The sequence below is a fragment of the Jaculus jaculus genome, chromosome 2 (genome assembly GCF_020740685.1).
Source record: "Jaculus jaculus isolate mJacJac1 chromosome 2, mJacJac1.mat.Y.cur, whole genome shotgun sequence".
Classification (NCBI taxonomy): Eukaryota; Metazoa; Chordata; class Mammalia; order Rodentia; family Dipodidae; genus Jaculus; species Jaculus jaculus.
Genome location: NC_059103.1, coordinates 48,948,740 through 48,968,925, shown reverse-complemented (window position 1 = coordinate 48,968,925; position 20,186 = coordinate 48,948,740). Strand labels below are relative to the sequence as shown.

The window sequence follows — 20,186 nt, the reverse complement described above, 5'->3', positions numbered from 1 at the left end:
TGACATGAACAAGTTCTAAGGACGGGATCAGACGTAGTGGCTGAGCTCAAGAAAGCTACAGAAATGCCCGCCAGCCTTGATAGGTGGTTGATACATGTTGATCATGACACAAGCTGCCCGTGGAGATGGCTGGCGGAAGGAAGTTGTAAAGAGGGAAGAATGGGACCAGAATTCCTTCCAGGGAAGATTCAGTAGAAATCAAGGACTTTGTGTTACAAGCAAAGGGAGAATGACAGGGAGGGGTACCCTAAGCAGACGGGAAGAGACTGGCCTTTAATTGAGACACAAGTGCCTGCCACTTGTAAGAAGAAGCCAGGCGATAGAGATGAGAATGGACTGCTGTATTTGTTTGTTATTGTTCCTAATTTCCTGGTAAGGAACCAAACAAGATCATAAACAATACAAAGGCTCTTATGTAAGAAAGGATTTGTAGGCATGGCAAGTTCTTACAGAATTGAGACCCCCAATTCCATCAAGGACAAACATGCTGCAGAAATGCACAGATGACTGGAAGCTGTCCTGGAGAGGCCACAGTCATTCACTGCCAGCAGAAGGGCTGGAGAGATGGCTCAGCGGTTAAGGCACTTGCCTGCAACACCTAATGACCCAGGCTCGATTCCCCAGGACCTACGTAAAACCAAATGCACAAAATGGTACATATATCTGGAGTCTGTTTGCAGCAGCTGGAGGCGCTGGCATGCCTATTCTTTCTGTCTGTCTCTCTTCTCTCTCCCTACACCATACCATGTGAGCTTTATCAACTCCTGGCTAGGATGGATGGTTCCTGCTGGGTAGCACAATAGCTCTCACTCTTTTGCGGATTCAGACTGCATAGGGGGAGGGGTACTGCAATCTAGGAAGGCTCACAGGGAGCAAATCCCAGAAGGCCACCTGAGTCATAGGGGGTTCGTACCTGAAGGGAAGCTTCTTCTTGTGATAAAGGGGGTCTGAGGAACACTAGAGAACATGTCTTTGTGACACCCCTCTTTGTGATGCCGGTGGTGGTAGGCTTCTTAAACATAGAATTGGAACACCTGGCTTGTGCTACTACAAAAAAGCCTTAAATGAAACTGGGCGTGGTGGCGCACACCTTTAATCCCAGCACTCGGTAGGCAGAGGTGGGAGGATTGCCATGAGTTAGAGGCTACCCTGAGACTACTCAGTGAATTCCAGGTTAGCCTGGGGTAGAGTGAGTCCCTACCTCAAAACCAAAATAAAAATTAAAGTAAATAGCCCTAAATGCAATGCCCTGGAATAGCAGAGCTATTGGACAGGAACTAGGTCAAGTCAGGGATGCAGTCCTAGGAAACTGGTAAAGTGCTTGCCCATGCAAGCATGAAGACCTGAGGATGGATGCCCAATGTCTGTGTAAACACTAGCCATGGTAGTGTGGTCCTGTAATCCCAGTGCTGTGGAGGAAGAAAAACAAAGATCCCTGGGAGCTAATGACTTGCGAACCTAACCAAATCAGTTACCTGAATCAGAAGTTCAGTGAGAGAACCTGTCTCAACAAATAAGGTGGATGCCAATCATGGTGGCGCACGCCTTTAATCACAGCACCAGGGAGGCTGAGATAGGAGGATAGTTGTGAGTTCAAGGCCAGCCTGGGACTACAAAGTGAGTTCCAGGTCAGCCTGGGCTACACAGCGAGACCCTACCTTGAAAAACCAAAAATAAATAAGGTGGGCAGCAACTATAGAACATATCCAGTGTCAATCTGTGACCATACAGGCATCTGAGCACACACACACGTGTGCCCACATGCATATGAATATGCATACACGCATGTACACAAACTTGTTCAAAGACTTTTAACCTCTGCTGTCTTCCCCAAGCCCCATCAGAATGAAATATACCTAAAAAGAGAAAAAAATAATGTGGCAGAAAAAGAAACTTTTGCAAGGGAAAAAGCAGGATTGATTTTAATAAAGCAAGTGTGCGAGACCTGGGAAAATCAGAGACACATTCAGTTTCACGTCTTCAGACTCCCAAAGACTCGCAAAGATGTAAGACACCGTGAAAAAATTAAAAATTATTAAAGAAAACCAAGTTTTTAAACAAGGATTTTACCTCCTTTCTCTGTTGGCAAAAGTCTACTGACACAGGACACAGGACTGTGACTAGTTATAGCCACCCATCGTGAGGTCCCTCCCACCTTTAAGAGGAGCTTCCCCTCTTCACATGTCTCAGACTTGGACTTTTAACAGTTTTATTTTTCTCTGTTCCCAAAGAAACCCATTTTTTATAAAACGTTCTGGGTTTAAGCCCAATCAGTATGCTCTCTTTGCTGAAATTCACAACCCAAAGCATAAAATTGTAAGAACTTCCTCAATTCAGGGTTCAGAATTTGGACTTGTGCCCTCTGAACCAGGCTGCATCCTAAATGGAACGAGCTTTCTGGACATTCCCAATGTCTTGCCTTATCTTCCCTGCAACAGTAACACAGCAGGTTTGACAGCAGATCTAAAAATGTACATTGAGGGCTTAAAGAAAAAACTCCGGGGCTAGAGAGATGGCTTTGCAGTTAAAGCGCGTACCTCCAAACCAAAAGGACCCATGTTCAATTCTAAGGACCCTCATAAACCAAATACACAAGGTGGCACATGCATCTGGAGTTCGTTTGCAATGGCTAGAGGCCCTAGCGCACCCATCCTTTCTCTCTCTCTCTCTCTCTCCTTCTCTCTAATAAATATTAAAAAAAAAAAAATTTGAGGGCTGGAGAGATGGCTTAGCGGTTAAGCGCTTGCCTGTGAAGCCTAAGGACCCCGGTTCGAGGCTCGGTTCCCCAGGTCCCACGTTAGCCAGATGCACAAGGGGGCGCACGCGTCTGGAGTTCGTTTGCAGAGGCTGGAGGCCCTGGCGCGCCCATTCTCTCTCTCTCCCTCTATCTGTCTTTCTCTCTGTGTCTGTCGCTCTCAAATAAATAAATAAAAATTTAAAAAAAAAAAAAAACTTGATTTGGAGGGATGGAGATATGACTCAGCAGTTATGGCACTTTCCTACAAAGCCTAATGACCCAAATTCAATTCCTCAGTACCCACATAAAGCCAGGTGCACAAAGGGGTCCCTGCATCTAAAGTTTGTTTGCAATGAGTAGCCCAAGGCCCTGGTGCACCCATTCTTTCTGTCTCCTCTCTCTCTCTCTCTCTCTCTCTCTCTCTCTCTCTCTCTCTCTCTCTCTCTCTCTCTCTCTCTCTCTCTCTCTCTCTCTCTCTCCCTCTCTCCCTCTCTCTCTCTCTCTCTCTCCTTCTACACAAATAAAAAGTTTAAAAAAAAAACTTAGAAAAATGACGTAGACATCTGCTATCTCCTTTCCCACTGCGCATGGCTGCATATCTGCCCCTCACCCTTGAAGGTGGGGCACTGGAGTCACAAACTCAGAGGGTAAATAAGGACGCCTGAACTGAGAGACGGGGCGGCCCGAAGGGGGAGACTGGGGAGTGTGGTCAGAGGAGCATAAAGGTTTTTAGGGCAACGAACTAACTCCTCCGCGTGCCACTAACTACAGTGGAGGGTATGGACCATATGCTTGTCCCAGCTCATGGAATGTACAGTGTCTACAGTGAGCCCTGATGTAAACTCTGTACTCTGAGGCTGTGGCACCTAAAATAGGGAGGTTAACTAAGAGGTTACACGCACTGAATGATGGGACCCTCCGCCTCAGCCCCCGGCCCAGCCATCAGACTTGCTGGAAGAAACCTCAAACTCTGATTCTGGTAACAAAAAATATGGACAAAAGTTTTTCGAGGAAATTTGGTGCGCTAGAAGAACAATCCCCATACTGCTTAGCTAGAGAGGCCCTTCTTGCCAGGGATGCATTGCTTCCCCCGGAAGGAAGACGCTACAGCTGAGCATTATTGCCCGTGTGTTCAGAGCTTCAACAAGCTTAGCCATATCGGATCATTTGTGTGCCAAGACACAGGCTGAAAGATCCATAAAAAGAAACTAGGAACAAATTCAAAAACTAAGAACATTTCAAAAGACTCTAAGAATATTCTCACAGAGCCAAGGAAAAGCATAAACTCACTGGCTGTGAGAATGATTTTATAAATGAAAAGAAGTTGTAGCAAATTAAGGGTTTGACAAAAGATTTATTTCAACCTCACTAGTCGTTAGAGGGACGCAACGAGAAACCATGTCACATCCACTAGAATGGCAATAATCAAAATGACAAGTATCATTGAGAAAACAGAGAAATTGGAACTGGTAGGAATGTCAAATGGTAAGAATAGAGTTTTTTTTTTTTTTTAATTTTTATTTATTTACTTTTTTCAGGGTAGGGCCTGGCTCTCGCCCACGCTGACCTGGAATTCACTATGTAGTCTCAGGATAGCCCCGAACTCACGGCGATCCTCCTACCTCTGCCTCCCCAGTGCTGCTGGGATTAAAGGCGTGCGCCACCTCACCAGGCACAAGTTTAAAAAAAAAAATAACATGAAAAAATGTCCAAGAGAAATAGAAATATATCCACTCAAAAGTTTGCACATAAACATTCCTATAGCAGTATTCACAATAGCCGGGAAGTGAAAACAATGTGTACGCCCATCAACCGCTGAAGAGATGAAGTGCAGCTCTGTAGAACCAGTTACTCCCTCAATATTACTGGGACAAAATGCTCAAGCAGACGCAGCTTAAGGAAGGGGTTTATGTTCAGCTGACAGTTTGAGGGGAAGTCTATCATGGGGAAGAGAGCATGACAGGAGCGGACACCTGCTGTCACTTCTCCATGTCAGCAGGACAGAAACAGCAAGAGTCAGAACATCCAGTGGTGCTTGGACTATTTGGCCTCAAGTCCCACCCCGGTGACACACTTCCTCCAGCACAGCTCCACCTCCTTGAAGTTTCCACAGCTTTCCCAAACAGTGCCAGTTATTGGTGATCAAGTATTCAAACACGTGAGGCTATAGGGACATTCTACATTGAAACCACTGCAGTCTCTAAGCAATGAGATCTTATTTTGCTATCCAGAGGGATGACATACTGCTGCATGCTCTAACACAGATGAACCTTCAAAACTTTCTAAGTGTGGGGCTGGGGAGATGGCTTGGCCAAAGGGTCCAGGTTTGATTCCCCAGGACCCACGTAAAGCCCGATGCACAAGAGGCACATGTGTCTGGAGTTTGCAGCAGCTACAGGCCCTGGTGTGCCCATTCTCTGTGTGTCTGTCTCTCTTCTATCTCTCTCTGCTTACAAATAAATAAATAAAAAGAAACTTGATAAATGAAGGCAAGTGGATCCTGAAAGACCACATAAATCTACGATTCCACTTGTATGAAGCATAGAGACATAAAGTGAACCTGGGTAAATAAGGAGTTAGATAAAAGGCAAACTATATATGCTATATGCTATATGCTATATGCTATATGCTATATGCTATATACTATATACTATATACTATATACTATATACTATATACTATATACTATATACTAATACGTAGGCTTCCTGGTTAGGAAGATAGTTGTGTATGAGGGAACCTGTCCAACACAGTCAGGGCCCTGCGTTAAAGCAAACCTAAGCTGTCTGACATGAAGGTCCTAGGCTAAGGGAGAGGTCGCAGCAGCCTGAACTACTGCTGGTCATATCTCCTGGGGAGCTCCTCCCCCATTCTCAGAGGTTTCAGTGAGCCAGGATCCATTCTTGGGGGTCACAGTGAGCCTGGACCCCAGGACAAAAATCTCAACCCCGAGATCAGCAGGTAGTAAGGCCACCCTCTCTCCAAGCATGGGATACCTGGACATTCAGATGAGATTTAGGCTTTGCCCATAACCCTGTGGCCTTTGACCAGTTGCCTAGGAAAATCCTTACATGGTACCAGCCAGCACCTTTTCACAGCCCATCAGCCTGCCATTGCCTACTTGCTGGAATGTAGGTCCCCATCAGCAAGCAACCTTGTACATCCAATCCGCTTGGGACACTCTTCCCACCCTCAACTGCTTATAAGCCCATTTCCCTGACAAACGGAGAGAGCTGTTCACCGAAACTGTCTCCTGAGAGTCATTCTCAAGTGCTCACCATGGTTGCCTGGGACGCCTTCGGGGGAACCCTGGCCTGACCCAGAGGAGGGACCCAGGGCCCCACAGGAACCGAGGAAACTTACAGCTGTATCTCGGTACTGTGTCTCCTGATAGTCCAGTTGCCCCTTTGCGGTTAAACATCTTCGAAACTGAAACTGTGTTCTCCAATACAATATCAGAAACTAAGACGCCAGGCACTTTTATAATTGCCACATATCACTTCACATATCACTTACATTGTGGTATTGACTCCTTGTGAGCTGTGAGCTTTTCAAGAGACTCATGGGAAGAAATAACCTCAAAGAGAGACCCAGTCTGCCAGGAGTTACCTTCATGTCTATGACACCCTCATAAGTACTCTTAAAAACATAAAACTCCACAATGCAGAGTCCACTGCTGCTACCTTCCCGAGGAGATAACCTGTCCTAAATTTTTTGGATCTAACAGTGGGGGAAAACAATGACCAGAAACACCTCGCCATGTCATATACTATGAAATTTCCCTCGTGCTGATTGATGACCACAAAGGGTTTCTGAGGAGCACTTCGTGACCCTCATCTTTGTGATGTCAGTGATGGAAGGATTCATAGAACTGGAACACCTGCCTTGTGTTACTGCAAAAAGCCTTCAATGCAATGCCCTGGAATATCAGAGCTATTGGGCAGGAATTAGGTCGAGTCAGGGATGGAGTTCTAGAAAGCGGGGCCACAGGGGCTAAGGAGATAGTTCAACTGGTAAAGTTCTCACCTGTGCAAGCATGAAGACCTGAGTTTGGATCCCCAGCATCTGCTTAAACTGTGTCTCCTGGCTAGAACCCTTCTAGAAAACAAGAACCCAGGACAGAGAATCCTTCAACAAGTAACAAATGAATTGTGATTGCCAGAGGGGGAGGGAGGGTTGGTGGGATAGAAATAAGATGACAGCTAAGGGGGAGGGGTTCTTTGGAGAGTGTCAAGAATGCAATTGGAGGGCTGGAGAGATGGCTTAGCGGTTAAGCGCTTGCCTGTGAAGCCTAAGGACCCCGGTTCGCGGCTCGGTTCCCCAGGTCCCATGTTAGCCAGATGCACAAGGAGGCGCACGCGTCTGGAGTTCGTTTGCAGAGGCTGGAAGCCCTGGCGCGCCCATTCTCTCTCTCTCTCTCCCTCTATCTGTCTTTCTCTCTGTGTCTGTCGCTCTCAAATAACTAAATAAAAAAATGAGCAAAAAATTTTAAAAAAAGAATGCAATTGGAAAGTTGCGGTACATGCACAGCTAGTGAGTATCCTAAAAACCCACTGACTCCCCAGTATCCACATAAAGCCAGATGCACAAAGTGGCACATATATCTGGAGTTCATTTACACTGGCAAGAGACCCTGGCATGCCACTCAAAAAGTTTGTTGTTTTAAAAGTTTAGTTGTTTTAAAAACAACTAAATATTGGGCTGGAGGGATGGCTTAGTAGTTAAGGCACTAGCCTGCCAAGTGAAAGGACCCAGGTTCAATTCCCCAGGACCCATGTAAGCCACATGCATGCTTCTGGAGTTCATTTGCAGTGGCTGGAGGCCTCGGAGTACCCTCTCTCTCTCCCTGTCTCTCTCTTGCTTTCCGTGTGTGTGTGTGTGTGTGTGTGTGTGTGTGTGTGTGTGTGTGTCTGCCTCTTTCTCTCACATAAAAACAAAATATTTAAAAATTAAATGTTTGCTTAATTCTTTATAATTTCTAAAGGAGCTAGAAACATACCTCTCAGGTATAGCACTTGCCCAGCATGGTCAAAGTCTTGGGGTTTGATATTTCTTGGGGTTTTGATATATCTAATCTAGAATACTAAATCTAGACGAATTAGCAATTTAAGAATAGTAGGGAGATAATTTTCAGCATGCATGTCTTCAAAACATGTACTTCAAATACACTTAAGTAGTCATGTAGGGAGAATATCTCTCACAAGATAAAGGAGGAAAAACAAGAAAAATTCTTAGCATCCAGAAAGTAAGGGGTGTTATTTACAAGACAGGTGATGCCGTGTGTAATAGTTAATCTGTAGTTCTGTAGTTATCAAGCGACAGGATTTAGAAACAACACAGAAATAAATCTTTGGGCATCTCTGTAAGAGACTGTGTAGATGAGGTTATTTGAGGTGGAAGGATTTGGAATTTGTTTGCAGTGGCAGGAAACCCTGGTGTGCCCACATTCACTCACTGTTTCTCTCTGTGTGTCTCTTAAATAAATAAATATATGTATAATTTGAGGGCTGGAGAAATGGCTTAGTGGTTAAGGCACTTACCTACAATGCCTAAGGATTCATGTTTGACTCTCCAGGCCCCACAAAAGCCAGACACACAAAGCAACACAACCATGCAAGGTTGCACATGCGCACAAGGAGGCACACACACGTGTGCAGTGGCCGGAGGCCCTGGCGTAACACTTACCTCTCCCTGTCTCACTCGCTCTCACTCTCTCGCATTAAAAAAAAAGAGGCCACTCTGTTGGCTTTATGCCACCAAAAAAAAAAAAAGAATCTTGTCACTGCAACAAGGAAATTTAACACACAATGCAATATGGTACTGGTGCACCAAGATATTTACCCAAATGAATTGCAAAATTATGTCCACACAAACGTGCACACCTTCTCAGAAGGCAGAAGCAGGAGGATCGCTGTGAGTTCGAGGCCAGTCTAGGACTACAGAGTGAGTTCCAGATGAGCCTGCACTAGAGTGAGACCCTATCTCATAAAAAAAAAAAGAAAGAAAGAAAAAGAGAGAGAGAGAAGGAAGGAAGGAAGGAAAGAAAGGGTGAATACAGATATTTATAGCAGTTTTAGTCATAACTGCCAAATTTTGGAAGCAAAAAACATGTGTTTCAATTGGCTAACAAACTGAATATCTTTCATTACCAACAAGAAATACACTGTCAAGCCATGAAGAAGACATGGGAGTTAATAATGCTAATTGCTGAGTGAAAGAAGCCCATCTGGAATGGCTGTACACGGTATGATTTCAACTGGATGGCATTCTGGAAAGAGCCAAACTGTGGAGATTATAACAAGATCAGTGGCTTCCAGGGACTGGGGTGTGGTGGGGAGAGCACAGAAATTTTTAGGGCAGTAAACTAACTACTCTGCATGCCACTATAGGGGAGCATACAGACCATATGTTTGTCCCAGCTCATGGAATGTACAACACCAACAGTGAACCCTGATGTAAAGTCTTTACTCTAAAGCATAAATGCCCATGCAGGTAAATCACTTATAACAGGTACAGGAGTGGGGTGGGGTGGGGGGCAAAGAAGAGGCTATAGGTGGAGGAACATGGAGTATTTTTGAGATCTCTATACTTTCCACTCAATTTCTGTACAAAACTAAAAGTATTCTAAAAAAAAAAAAAAAAAAAAAACATGGTCTGTTTTTAAAACTTTAATTCATTCAACCAGTAACATACAACCCTTACCAACATTTCCTAAAAAATCATCAGAATGCCAGGTGTGATGGTGCACGCCTTTAATCCCAGCACTCGGGAGGCAGAGGTAGGAGGATTGCTGTGAGTTCAAGGCCACCCTGAGATTACATAGTGAATTTCAGGTCAGCCTGAGCTAGAGTGAGACCTAACCTTGAAAAACAAAAGAAAAAAAATTAAAAAATTAAAAATCATCAGAATGAATATTAAAAAAATATATGGTGCTGGAGAGATGGCTCAGAGATTGAGGTACTTGCCTGCAAACCCTGTTGACCTGGGTTCAATTCCCCAGCACCCACGTAAAACCAGATGACAAAGTGGATATGCATCTGGAGTTTGCAGTGCCTTGAGGCCCTGTTCACCCATTCTCTTTCTCTTTCTGTCTCTCTCTGCTTGCAAATAAATAAAAATAAATTCTTAGGGCTGGAGATATGGCTCAGCAGTTACGTTCTTGCCTGCAAAGTCAAAGGACCCAGGTTTGATTCCCCAGTACCCACATAAAGCCAGATGCACAAGGTGTGGTGCATGAGTCTGGAGTACATTTACAGTGGCTGAAGGCCCTGGAGTACCCATTTTCTCTCTCTCTACCCCCCCCTTTCAAGTAAATAAATATAAATAAAATATAAACAAAAAATAAATTCTTAAGAAAAAATAATGCATGTCTAAACCGGGCATGGTGGAACATGCCTGTAGTACTAGCTTTTTAGAAATTGAGTCAGGAGGATGACAAGTTATAGCCAAGCCTCGACATAACAAGACCCTGTCTCCAAAAACAGAGGGTGGGGCCTATGATAAAATGTTACGTAGTAATTTAGTGTTTTCAAAAGTTATGTAATAAAAGGGGAATAAAGGTCCAAAAACTAACCCCGAGATGTTGAAATGAGATGAGGTGTGAGAGATGAGATGAGCAGTATTCCCAGTGAGGGGAGAGCCCCAGCTCCATCCACCGAACAGGCTGGTAGAGCAACTCACCCAGACAGAAGAGACCAGCCAACCACAGTCACCTCCAAAGCAGATAATGTAGACAAGATCCATGTGCTCAGCCGCGTTCAGAGGCGACGTTCGCGTCGCTGAAGGGGGGAGGTGCAGGATGTCCAATGTAACTAGCAATGAGAACACAGAGAACGAAGGTAGAGAGAAAGCAGAGCTTTCTTCAGAGGGAGTGCAGCTCTGCACAGAGAGGGAGGATGTGGCCAGATTATACGCAGTGGATCAACTGTGAACAGCATTTATCAAGTCACCATGACACTCAATACTGACCTACACGAAATCTCAGTAAAACTCCACTGGAGTTTCTGAGGGGACCTGAAGAGCGACTATGGAAAGGAAGGGTAAGGACTATTAAGCAGGAGAGAGCAAAGGTGGTAATGAGAGAAATTCCCATCTTGCTTGATGGAAGGCCCACAGTGAGGCCTGAAACTGAACAGCAAGAAGAGAAGTAAATGTTTATATTCTCAAAATATAAATTTAAAAAATTTAAGGCAGGAGCTGGAGAGACGACTCAAGCAGCTAAGCCTAAACATCCAGGCTTGACTCCCTGGTACCCACGAAAAACCAGAAGTACAAAGGGGTGTGTGCGAGCTGGAGGGATGGTTTAGCAATTAAGATGCTTGCCTGCAAAGCCAAAGGACCCAGGTTCAATTCCCCAGGAACCACATAAGCCAGATGCACAAGGTGGCCCATGTGTCTGGAGTTTGTTTGCAGTGGCTGGAAGCCCTGGTGAGCCCATTCTATCTGCCTTTCTGTCTATCTGTATGTTTCTCTCTCTCTCTCTCTCTCTTTCTCTCTCAAAATAAAAAATTTTTTAAATGGGGCACATGTATCTGGAGTTCATATGCAACATCTGGAGGCCCTGGCACACCCATTCTCTGTGTCTCTCCTCTCTCTCTCTCTCTCTCTCTCTCTCCCTCTGTTTGCAAATAAATAAAATTGGGGGGGGGTGGAGCTGGAGAGATGCCTTAGCACTTAAGACACTTGCCTGCAAAGTCTAAGGACCCATGTACAACTCTCCAGATGCCATGTTAGCCAGATGCGCAAAGGTGAGGCACAGGACAAGGCCGCACATGCCCACTAGGTGGCGCAAGCATCTGGTGTATCACTGCAGTGGCTATGACCCTGGCGCACCAATTCTCTCTTCCTCTCAGACCCTCTCCCTCTCTAAAATAAAAAAAAAATTAAATTAAGTTAAAGCAAAGGAAGTTAAAATCTGATGCCTTCTGAGAGTAAGAAATGAGTATGGAGACCCTGTTTTGTGGGGCTTGAGGTTTTGTTTTCGGTAGGCTTATTATTGGGGGAAGGGGATTGGAATAACTTGTGTGTTTCTGAAACAGGTTCTGAAAACGGATGTCAGCAGGGGATTTTGTTTGTTTTGTAGTGCTTGGAATTAAAATCAGGACCTTTCACATTCCAGGCAAGTGCTGTAGCACTGCGTTACACCTTTTAGCCCTTGCATCAGTTGTTTTCAAAAACATTCGAGAAACCTTTCCTTCTAAGTGATGTATCCAACTTTGACCTAATGAAACTGCAAGAAATGAAGTTTCTGAAAACTGATGTGCCAAACATAGCTGATGTCATAGTCGATAACAACAGAGGTTTGCTGAGTGCCTATCATATGCTTAGGCACTGTCAGTGATGAAAATTACTGGCAGGGCTGCAGAGATGGCTTAGCAGTTAAGCGCTTACCTAAGTAGCCTAAGGATCCCGGTTCGAGGCTCGATTCCCCAGGACCCACGTTAGCCAGATTCACAAGGGGGCACATGCGTCTGGAGTTCGTTTGCAGTGGCTGGAGGCCCTGGTGTGCCCATTCTCTCTCTCTCTCTCTCTCTCTCTCTCTCTCTCTCTCTCTCTCTATATATATATATATATATATATATATATATATATATATATATATATATATATATAATCTGCCTCTTTCTCTCTCTGTTGCTCTCAAATAAATAAATCAAAATAATGGCAAAAAATTTTTTTAAAAAGAAAATTACTGGTGAACACACAGGCACGCCTTTCCAAAACACAGGCACACACATCATCCACATGTGGGCAAGATCATCCAGCTGTTCTTTCTGTCGATGCCTGCTACGGACTCACAGCAGAAGCCCAGCATGGATATAAGATACACACTCCCATGTATGGAAGCAGAGACTCAAATATTGTTCCAGGCATGGAGGGATTGCTCAGTGCCTACAAAGCCTAATGACCCATGTTTGATGCCCCAGTACCCACATAAATCTAGATGCAGGAAGTGGTGCATGCACCTGGAGTCTGGTTGCAGTGGCTGATGCACCCATGCTCTCTGCCTGTCTCTCTTCTATCTCTCTCTGCTTGCAAGTAAAGCATGCATCTATGCATGTTCTTTTATGCTGGTGCTTTCATTTCTACATGTCTCATTCTATCCATCCACCCCAACCGGAAGAAGGTTGCCAAACCATGAGGTACTATTTGTGGTCATAAGACATTATTCACAGTAGCTGACTGAGATAGGGAATCAACCTGGGCATCTGTCAATAGATGAACGACTAGGGTGAAAGTGATAGCGTGCACATAATAGAAAATTACATATTCCAATTTGTTTCTGTGATGGTAACATGCAAGTTCTTAAGCATGTGAATTTAGGATGAAAGCCTTAAGTCAGAGAGAGAGAGAGGACAATTCTCATAGCAGAAACCTGTCGGTGGCTGTGAGGCAGTTGGGTTCAAGCCAGTCAGTTTCAACACTGTGACTGGCAACTAGAAACCATGCATTTGCAATCCTCGCAGCACAGAAGGCTTTCTCACTTAGAAAAGTCTTGAGCTGCAGCCTTGGCTCAGCAGTTAAAGGCAAAGTCTGGGGTGTGTTCTGCAGTGGCAGGAGGCCCTGGCACACCTATACTCACTCTCTTTCTCTACTTCTTTGTCTCTCTCTCTCTCTCTCTCTCTCTCTCTCTAAATAAAAATATTTTGTTTAGGGCTGGAGAGATGACTTCATGGTCAAGACTCTTGCATGCAAAGCCAAAGGACCCAGGTTTGATTACCCAGTACCCACATAAGCCAGATTCAAAAAGTGGCACATGCTTCTGGAGTTTGTTTGCACTGGCTAGAGACCCTGGCACATGCCCATTCATTCTCTATCAAGTAAATAAACATTTAAAAAAAATTTTTTGATTTTTTTAAAAAAGAAAAGTTGGAGCTGGACATGGTGACACACACCTTTAATCCCAGCACTTGGGAGGCAGAGATAGGAGGATCATTGGGAGTTCTAGGCCACCCTGAGACTACAGTGAGTTCCAGGTCAGCCTGGGCTAGAATGAGACCCTACCTTGGAAAAAAAAAAAGGTTGGGCTGGAGAAATGGCTTAGCATTTAAGGTACTTGCCTGCAAAGCCCTAAGGACCTGGATTCGCTTCCCCAGAACCCACGTAAGCCAGATGCATAAGGTGGTGCATGAGTCTGAAGCTCATTTGTAGTGGCTAGAGGCCCTGGTACATGCCCATTCATTCTCTCTTTCTTTCTCTCTCTCTCTCATAAATAAAAAAGAGAGAATGGGCGTGCCAGGGCCTCCAGACACTGCAAATGAACTCCAGACACGTGCGCCCCCTTGTGCATCTGGCTAATGTGGGTCCTGGGGAATCGAGCCTCAACCAGGGGTCCTTAGGCTTCACAGGCAAGCGCTTAACCACTAAGCAATCTCTCCAGCTCCTAAAACAAATATTTTTAAAAGAGTAAAGTTCTATTAGTCTGAGGAAATATAACTCAATCAGCAAAGTTCTTGTGCACATTCACCTGGAGTTCGATTGCAATGGCTGGAGGTCCTGGTGCACCAATTCTCTCTCTCTCTCATAAAAAGGGCCTGTCTGTTGGGCTTTCCTTAAAAAAATGTAAAAAAGATATAAACGTATCTGGGGTTGGCAATGTGCACCAGCAGTTCAAGATGACTGTTATAAAATGTATACCCAAAAACAGGTCAGGCATTGTGGCGCCCACCTTTGATCCCATCACTTGGGAAGCAGAGGTAGGAAGATTGCCATGAGTTGGAGGCCACCCTGAGACCCTGAGACTACATAGTGAATTCCAGGTCAGCTTGGGCTAGAGTGAGACCCTACCTCAAAAAATAAACACACACACACACACACACACACACACACACACACACATCCAAAACAGATATGAAAAGAGTCTAAACAAAATTGTAATTCCTGGCTGGAGAGATGGCTTTAGTGATTAAGGCAAAGTCAAAGTACCCTGGTTCAATTCCCCATTACCCATGTAAAGCCAGATGCACAAAGATGTCAATTTGCCTGAAGTTCTTTTGCAATGGTTAGAGGCCCTGGTGTGCCCATTCTCATATTCTCTCTCTCTCTCTCTCTCTCTCTCTCTCTCTCTCTCTCTCTCTTTCTCTCTCTCTCTCTCTCATATACACACACACATAAATAAAATATTAAAAATTACAAATTCCTACTGTGCCTACCCTTGGACGTATGTATCCAATATTTTGAGCCCCTCAGTTACCTGGAAAGAAAAGCACACCTTCCCTAGAGCTTTCTTGGCATCAGAGGAGACACAAATAAGCAAATGTCACACTGTCTGTGGCTTGAATAGATGTCAACAGCATGCAAGAATTCTAAAATTAGTACAATTATACTATACATGTTTTGTTTAAATGTCTCAAAACTGCACGGTGCTTAACAGGGCCCAAGCCCAGCCCACTTGAGTTCCGTAGGGCGACTCGGGTGCTTGTGCCTGAGCTATGGGCGGTGTCTATCTGACTGACCATCCCTGCGGCCCTGGAAGGAGCTCTGCCTGGTGCTTATGCAGCAAATGCGCCCATGCGCAATGAAATTTACAGTCATCCAGAATAGCCATACTTGGCGGTAGGGACGTAGGCCCTGGATGCCGTATTTACGGTAAAGGGAACCAGGCTCGGGGGCTGTATTTACGGTAGAGGGGCGGAGGCTTTTTTTCTGGGACGGAGCTCTAGAAGGCCAGGCTGCCCGGCCAGCTCCCAGCTTCTCAGGTGACCTCAGCGCCAGCGGCCGCTACCGCTGCACCTGCGGACCATGCACCATGGCCCTCGAGCACAGTGAGGGGCAGCGGACCTCCGCCCAGGCTCGCCCCAGCCACACCCGGCGGCCGGTGACTCGGGGTCGGGTCGCAGCCGCCGCGTCCAGCCCCTCGGCGGGGGCCCCGGCCTGAGCTCGCTCGCGGGGGGGGGACCGGTGGTCCCCTGTGCTGCGCGCCCCGATGGGTCTGTGCTACAGTCTGCGGCCGCTGCTCTTCGGGGACTCCGCGGACGGCCCCTGCGCGGCCTCCGAGACGCCGGTGGAGGATGCTCAGCCCGGCGCGGCCCGGGCCCCGGCGGCCCCCGCGGCCCCCGCCGCCCGGCCCCGGCTCTTGGCGGGCGGCGGGCAGATAGTGGCGTGCGCGCGGCCCCGGGCCGAGCCGGCGGGCGAGGGGCGGCGGCGCCCGGAGCTGCTGCGCGCCGAGGAGCGCGAGGCGGCCAAGGAGGCGCGCAAAGTGAGCCGGGGCATCGACCGCATGCTGCGCGAGCAGAAGCGCGACCTGCAGCTGACGCACCGGCTCCTGCTGCTCGGTAGGTCCGCGCGGCCGGCCGGCCGGCCGGAGCGCGGGAAGCACGGCGCCCAGGGGAGGCGGGCCTGCGGCGGGGCCGGGATGCGCGGGGTGCGGGGCGGGGTCGATGTGCTCGGCGGCCGTTGAGGATGCGGGGCGGGGTTGAGGTGCGCGGCTGGAGAATGGGATGCGAGGCCCGGCCGGCAGTGCGTGGCTGGAGCGCGGGGTGCGGGGCGGGGTCGGGATGCTCGGCGGGGTCGGGATGCGGGGCTGGAGGAGAATGGGATGTCGGGCGGGGTCGGGATGCGCGCGCGGCTGGAGCGCGGGGTGCGGGGCGGGGTCGGGTTTGCAGGACCCGGTCCCGGATGAGGGGACGGGGTCGGGATGCTCTGCTGGAGCGCGGGAAGCACCGCGCGCAGGGGCGGCGGGCCAAACTCCACGTAGAAGAATGCCAGGCGTGTCGTCTCGGATGACGCTGGCAACAAAGTGACCCGGTGGCGAGCACCCTCCTGAGTGACGTCGCTGTCCTCCGCTCCACGGCTAGCGCCGGAGGAGGTCGTGTGCTCGAGGCCGACTAATGAATGAGCCTCTCTGGGAGATCTGCCCTGGACCCTCCCTGGTTTCGGGAGCATGGACTCCACGGGGACATCTCACTGCAGCCCTGCCCTCTTTCCTGCCCCACCACTCGGCTGTACAGGAAACGTTTTAAGAACACCAGCCACAGGGGACTTCGAAGCCCTTTTTTTTTTTTTTTTTTGGTCTGACCACAAGCTTTTATTCCAAACGACAGCCTTAGAGCAGAGCTGTTGGCCAGTGTGGGGTGCTGGCCTTTACGGAAAAGCGTCCCCGTCAAGGTGGTATGTGTGGGCGAAGTGGCGCTAGCTTGGTGCCCTGCGGGTATTTGCAGTTCCTCAAAACCCGTCAGCAGCAGACTGGCACCGCGCCAGCCTGGAGAGGCGCTGGCACCGAGCCGCCAGCGTTGGCGCGGCTCGGGTGTCTTCTGAGAGCTTAGTTATAGCTGGGTTGTGAGCGTTCTTACTAAGTAAACCAGAAAACTTGTCTACGGCTGTAGTATGAAGGAGAGGAGAAGTCATGAAACCTCGATACCATTCGCTGCCTTTTTAAAATTTTTAAGAGGGGGGAAAAAAAATGTTTGAATTTGATAAAAAAAAAAAAAAGCAAATTCTCATTCAGGTCCGTGCACTGCTGTGCCTAGGGAAAGGATCTGTGCCATGACCTGAGTAAAAAAGCCGGCTTAGGCAGAGATGGCTTAGAGGGTAAGGCGCTTGCTGGCAAGGCCATAGAACCCAGGTTCGATTCCCCAGCACCCATGTAAGGCCAGATGCACAAGCTGGCACCTGTGTCTGGAGTTCATTTGCAGTGGCTAGAGGCTCTGGTGAATCTATCTGCCTCTTTCTCTCAAACAAACAAACAAACAAATTATTTAATTTAAAAAAAACAGCTTAGGGCTGAGGGGAGATGAGTCAGTGGTTAAAGGCACTTACTTGCAAAACCTTATGATGAAGGTGGATTCTCACATAAAGCCCTATACACAGAGTGAATGCCTTTGGAGTTCCTTGCAGTGACAGGAAGCGAGCCCATCCCCTCTCCCCTTTCTTTCAAATAAAAATAAATAGCTGTGCCCAGCGTGGTGGCGAATCCCAGCACTTGGGAGGCAGAGGTAGGAGGATCACGGTGAGTTTGAGGCCACCCTGAGGCTACTCAGTGAATTCCAGGTCAGCCTGGACTAGAGTGAGACTCTACCTCAAAACAACAGGAAAAAAAAAAAAAAAAAAAAAAGCTGGTCTATACATGAAAGCAACTTTAAAGTCTAGAGAACAAATGCTGGGTTTTAAAGGACTTACACCCACTTTAAGAATGAATAGTAATATAAACCTGGTTGCTGTGTCATGGGGAAATCATTGAATTTTTTTTTTTTTTGAAACAAAGAACAAAATATAAACACAAGAAGAGTCTTGCCTTTTCCTTGGGGATACATTTCAAGATCTCCATGGATAACTGAAATTACAGATAATATCCTAGAGTGTGCTTTTTTCCTATGGATACCTATCTCTGGTAGCTGAAGATGTTAGACACAGTAAGAGACGGACAACAGCCCATAATAGAATTGTTACAGTATACAGCAACAAAAGCTATATGAATAGTCTTGCTCTCCAAAGTGTTTTATGAATTATTTATTTATTTTAGTGTGTGTGTGTGTGAGAGAGAGAGAGAATATAGGAGCACCAGAACCCCTTGCTACTGCATATGAACTCCGGACACATGCTCCACTAAGTGCGTCTAGCTTTATGTGGGTAACTGGGGGGTCAAACCCAGGCCAGTGGGCTTTGCAAGCAAGCACCTTTAACAACTTAGCCATCTCCCCAGCCCTTTCCAAAATCTTACTGTATTCTATTCATGTTGCTTGTGAAGATGTGAGGTGGTAAAGTGTCTAAGAGATGTGATAGAGTGAGGTGAATAGCATAAGAATTATAATGTGGGCTGGAGAGATGGCTTAGCGGTTAAGCGCTTGCCTGTGAAGCCTAAGGACCCCGGTTCGAGGCTCGGTTTCCCAGGTCCCACGTTAGCCAGATGCACAAGGGGGCGCACGCGTCTGGAGTTCATTTTCAGAGGCTGGAGGCCCTGGCGCGCCCATTCTCTCTCTCTCCCCCTCTATCTGTCTTTCTCTCTGTGTCTGTCTCTCTCAAATAAATAAAATAAAATAAAATAAAATAAAAAATTTTTAAAAAAAGAATTATAATGTACCTGTAATACCAGAGTATGTATGTTACCACAAACAGGTCTGAGCCCAGACAAGAATTGAATCTTGAGCTTGAGAGATGGCTCAGGGATTAAAGATGCTTGCTTGCAAAGCCCAATGGCCCAGGTTCTGTGCCCCCGTGCCTATGTAAAAGTCAGATGCATAAAGTAGTGCATGTTTCTGAAGTTCATCTTGCAGGGGCATGCAGCCCTGTCTGCCCATTTGTACTCATTCTCTGTCTCTCCCCTTGCTAATAACTAAAATATTTTTTAATTTTATTTGTTTATTTTTATTTATTTATTTGAGAGTGACAGACAGAGAGAAGGAGAGAGAGAGAGAGAGAGAGAGAGAGAATGGGCACTCCAGGGCTTCCAGCCACTGCAAGCAAACTCCAAATGCATGCGCCCTCTTGTGCATCTGGCTAACGTGGGTCCTGGGGAACCGGGCCTCGAACCACGTTCCTTAGGCTTCACAGGCAAGCGCTTAAGCTTAACCGCTAAGCCATCTCTCCAGCCCAACTAAAATATTTGTAAACAATTTTTACATTATCCTGTATTCAAAGGACAGGTGCTCTGAGAAGGTAGCTGGTTAACATCCTACCTGCCTTAAGGTGGCTCTCCTGCCAGCAGTTGTTAACAGAGAAGAAAACAAAGGAAGACAGAAAGACGATGGTTCCCTGTCAGGTGGTCATCACATCCTGCATTTGTGACCTGCATGCTCCCCTCGTTGTCGCCCCCCCCACTTGTCCCTCATTGTCCTTTCTGGACCTCAGAGCTCACGCACTTGTTGACCACTGGGTCTGGTTATATGTCTGCTGATATCTGCTCCTCATCCAAGCTGCGCATGTGCTGGAGAGTTAGCTCCGAGAGAAAAAAAAAAAAAAAAAACAGGTCACTAACAGAATGTAAATGCAGGTTTCTTTCTAAAGTGCATTAGTCAGGATTCTCTAGAGGAACAGAACCCATAGAAGGAACTGTATTTGGAAGAAATAAAAGGAATTTATTGGATTAGTTTACAGCAGTCCAACAACAGAAGTCTGCAGGCTTGAGAGTTAAGGAGCCTGGAAGGGACTTAGTCCACCTGGCTGGGTGCCTCAGCATCCCAACCCAGTGCTGAAGGCCTGAAGGCTTCCTGCAGAGCCACTGGTCTTCAGTCCATGCTGGAAGGTTGAGGTTCCAATGCCTAGGAAGGATAGCCGAAAAATAAAGATGCACGTGCGAGCCAGGCGCGGTGGCACACGCCTCTAATCCCAGAACTCGGGAAGCAGAGGTAGGAGGCTCACTGTGAGTTCGAGGCCACCCTGAGACTACAAAGTGAATTCCATGTCAGCCTGAGCTACAGTGAGACCCTACCTCAAACCTCCCCCTTAAAAAAAAAAAGAAAGAAAGAAAGAAAGATGCACATGCAGAAGACGCTCACCAGCAAGCAGCACAGGA

At 46.9% G+C, this 20,186-nt stretch overlaps 1 protein-coding gene across 1 annotated transcript in view; it reads left to right on the top strand.

Annotated features, from left to right (window-relative positions):
- Positions 1 to 15,647: 15,647 nt before the first annotated feature.
- Gnal (G protein subunit alpha L) overlaps positions 15,648 to 20,186 on the top strand; it is a 194,189-nt gene continuing 189,650 nt past the window's right edge. Inside the window, exon 1 of the mRNA XM_045144469.1 lies at positions 15,648 to 16,011. Coding sequence (XP_045000404.1) covers positions 15,663 to 16,011 — 349 coding nt within the window. The 5' untranslated portion in view covers positions 15,648 to 15,662. The remainder of the gene's footprint in view (positions 16,012 to 20,186) is intronic.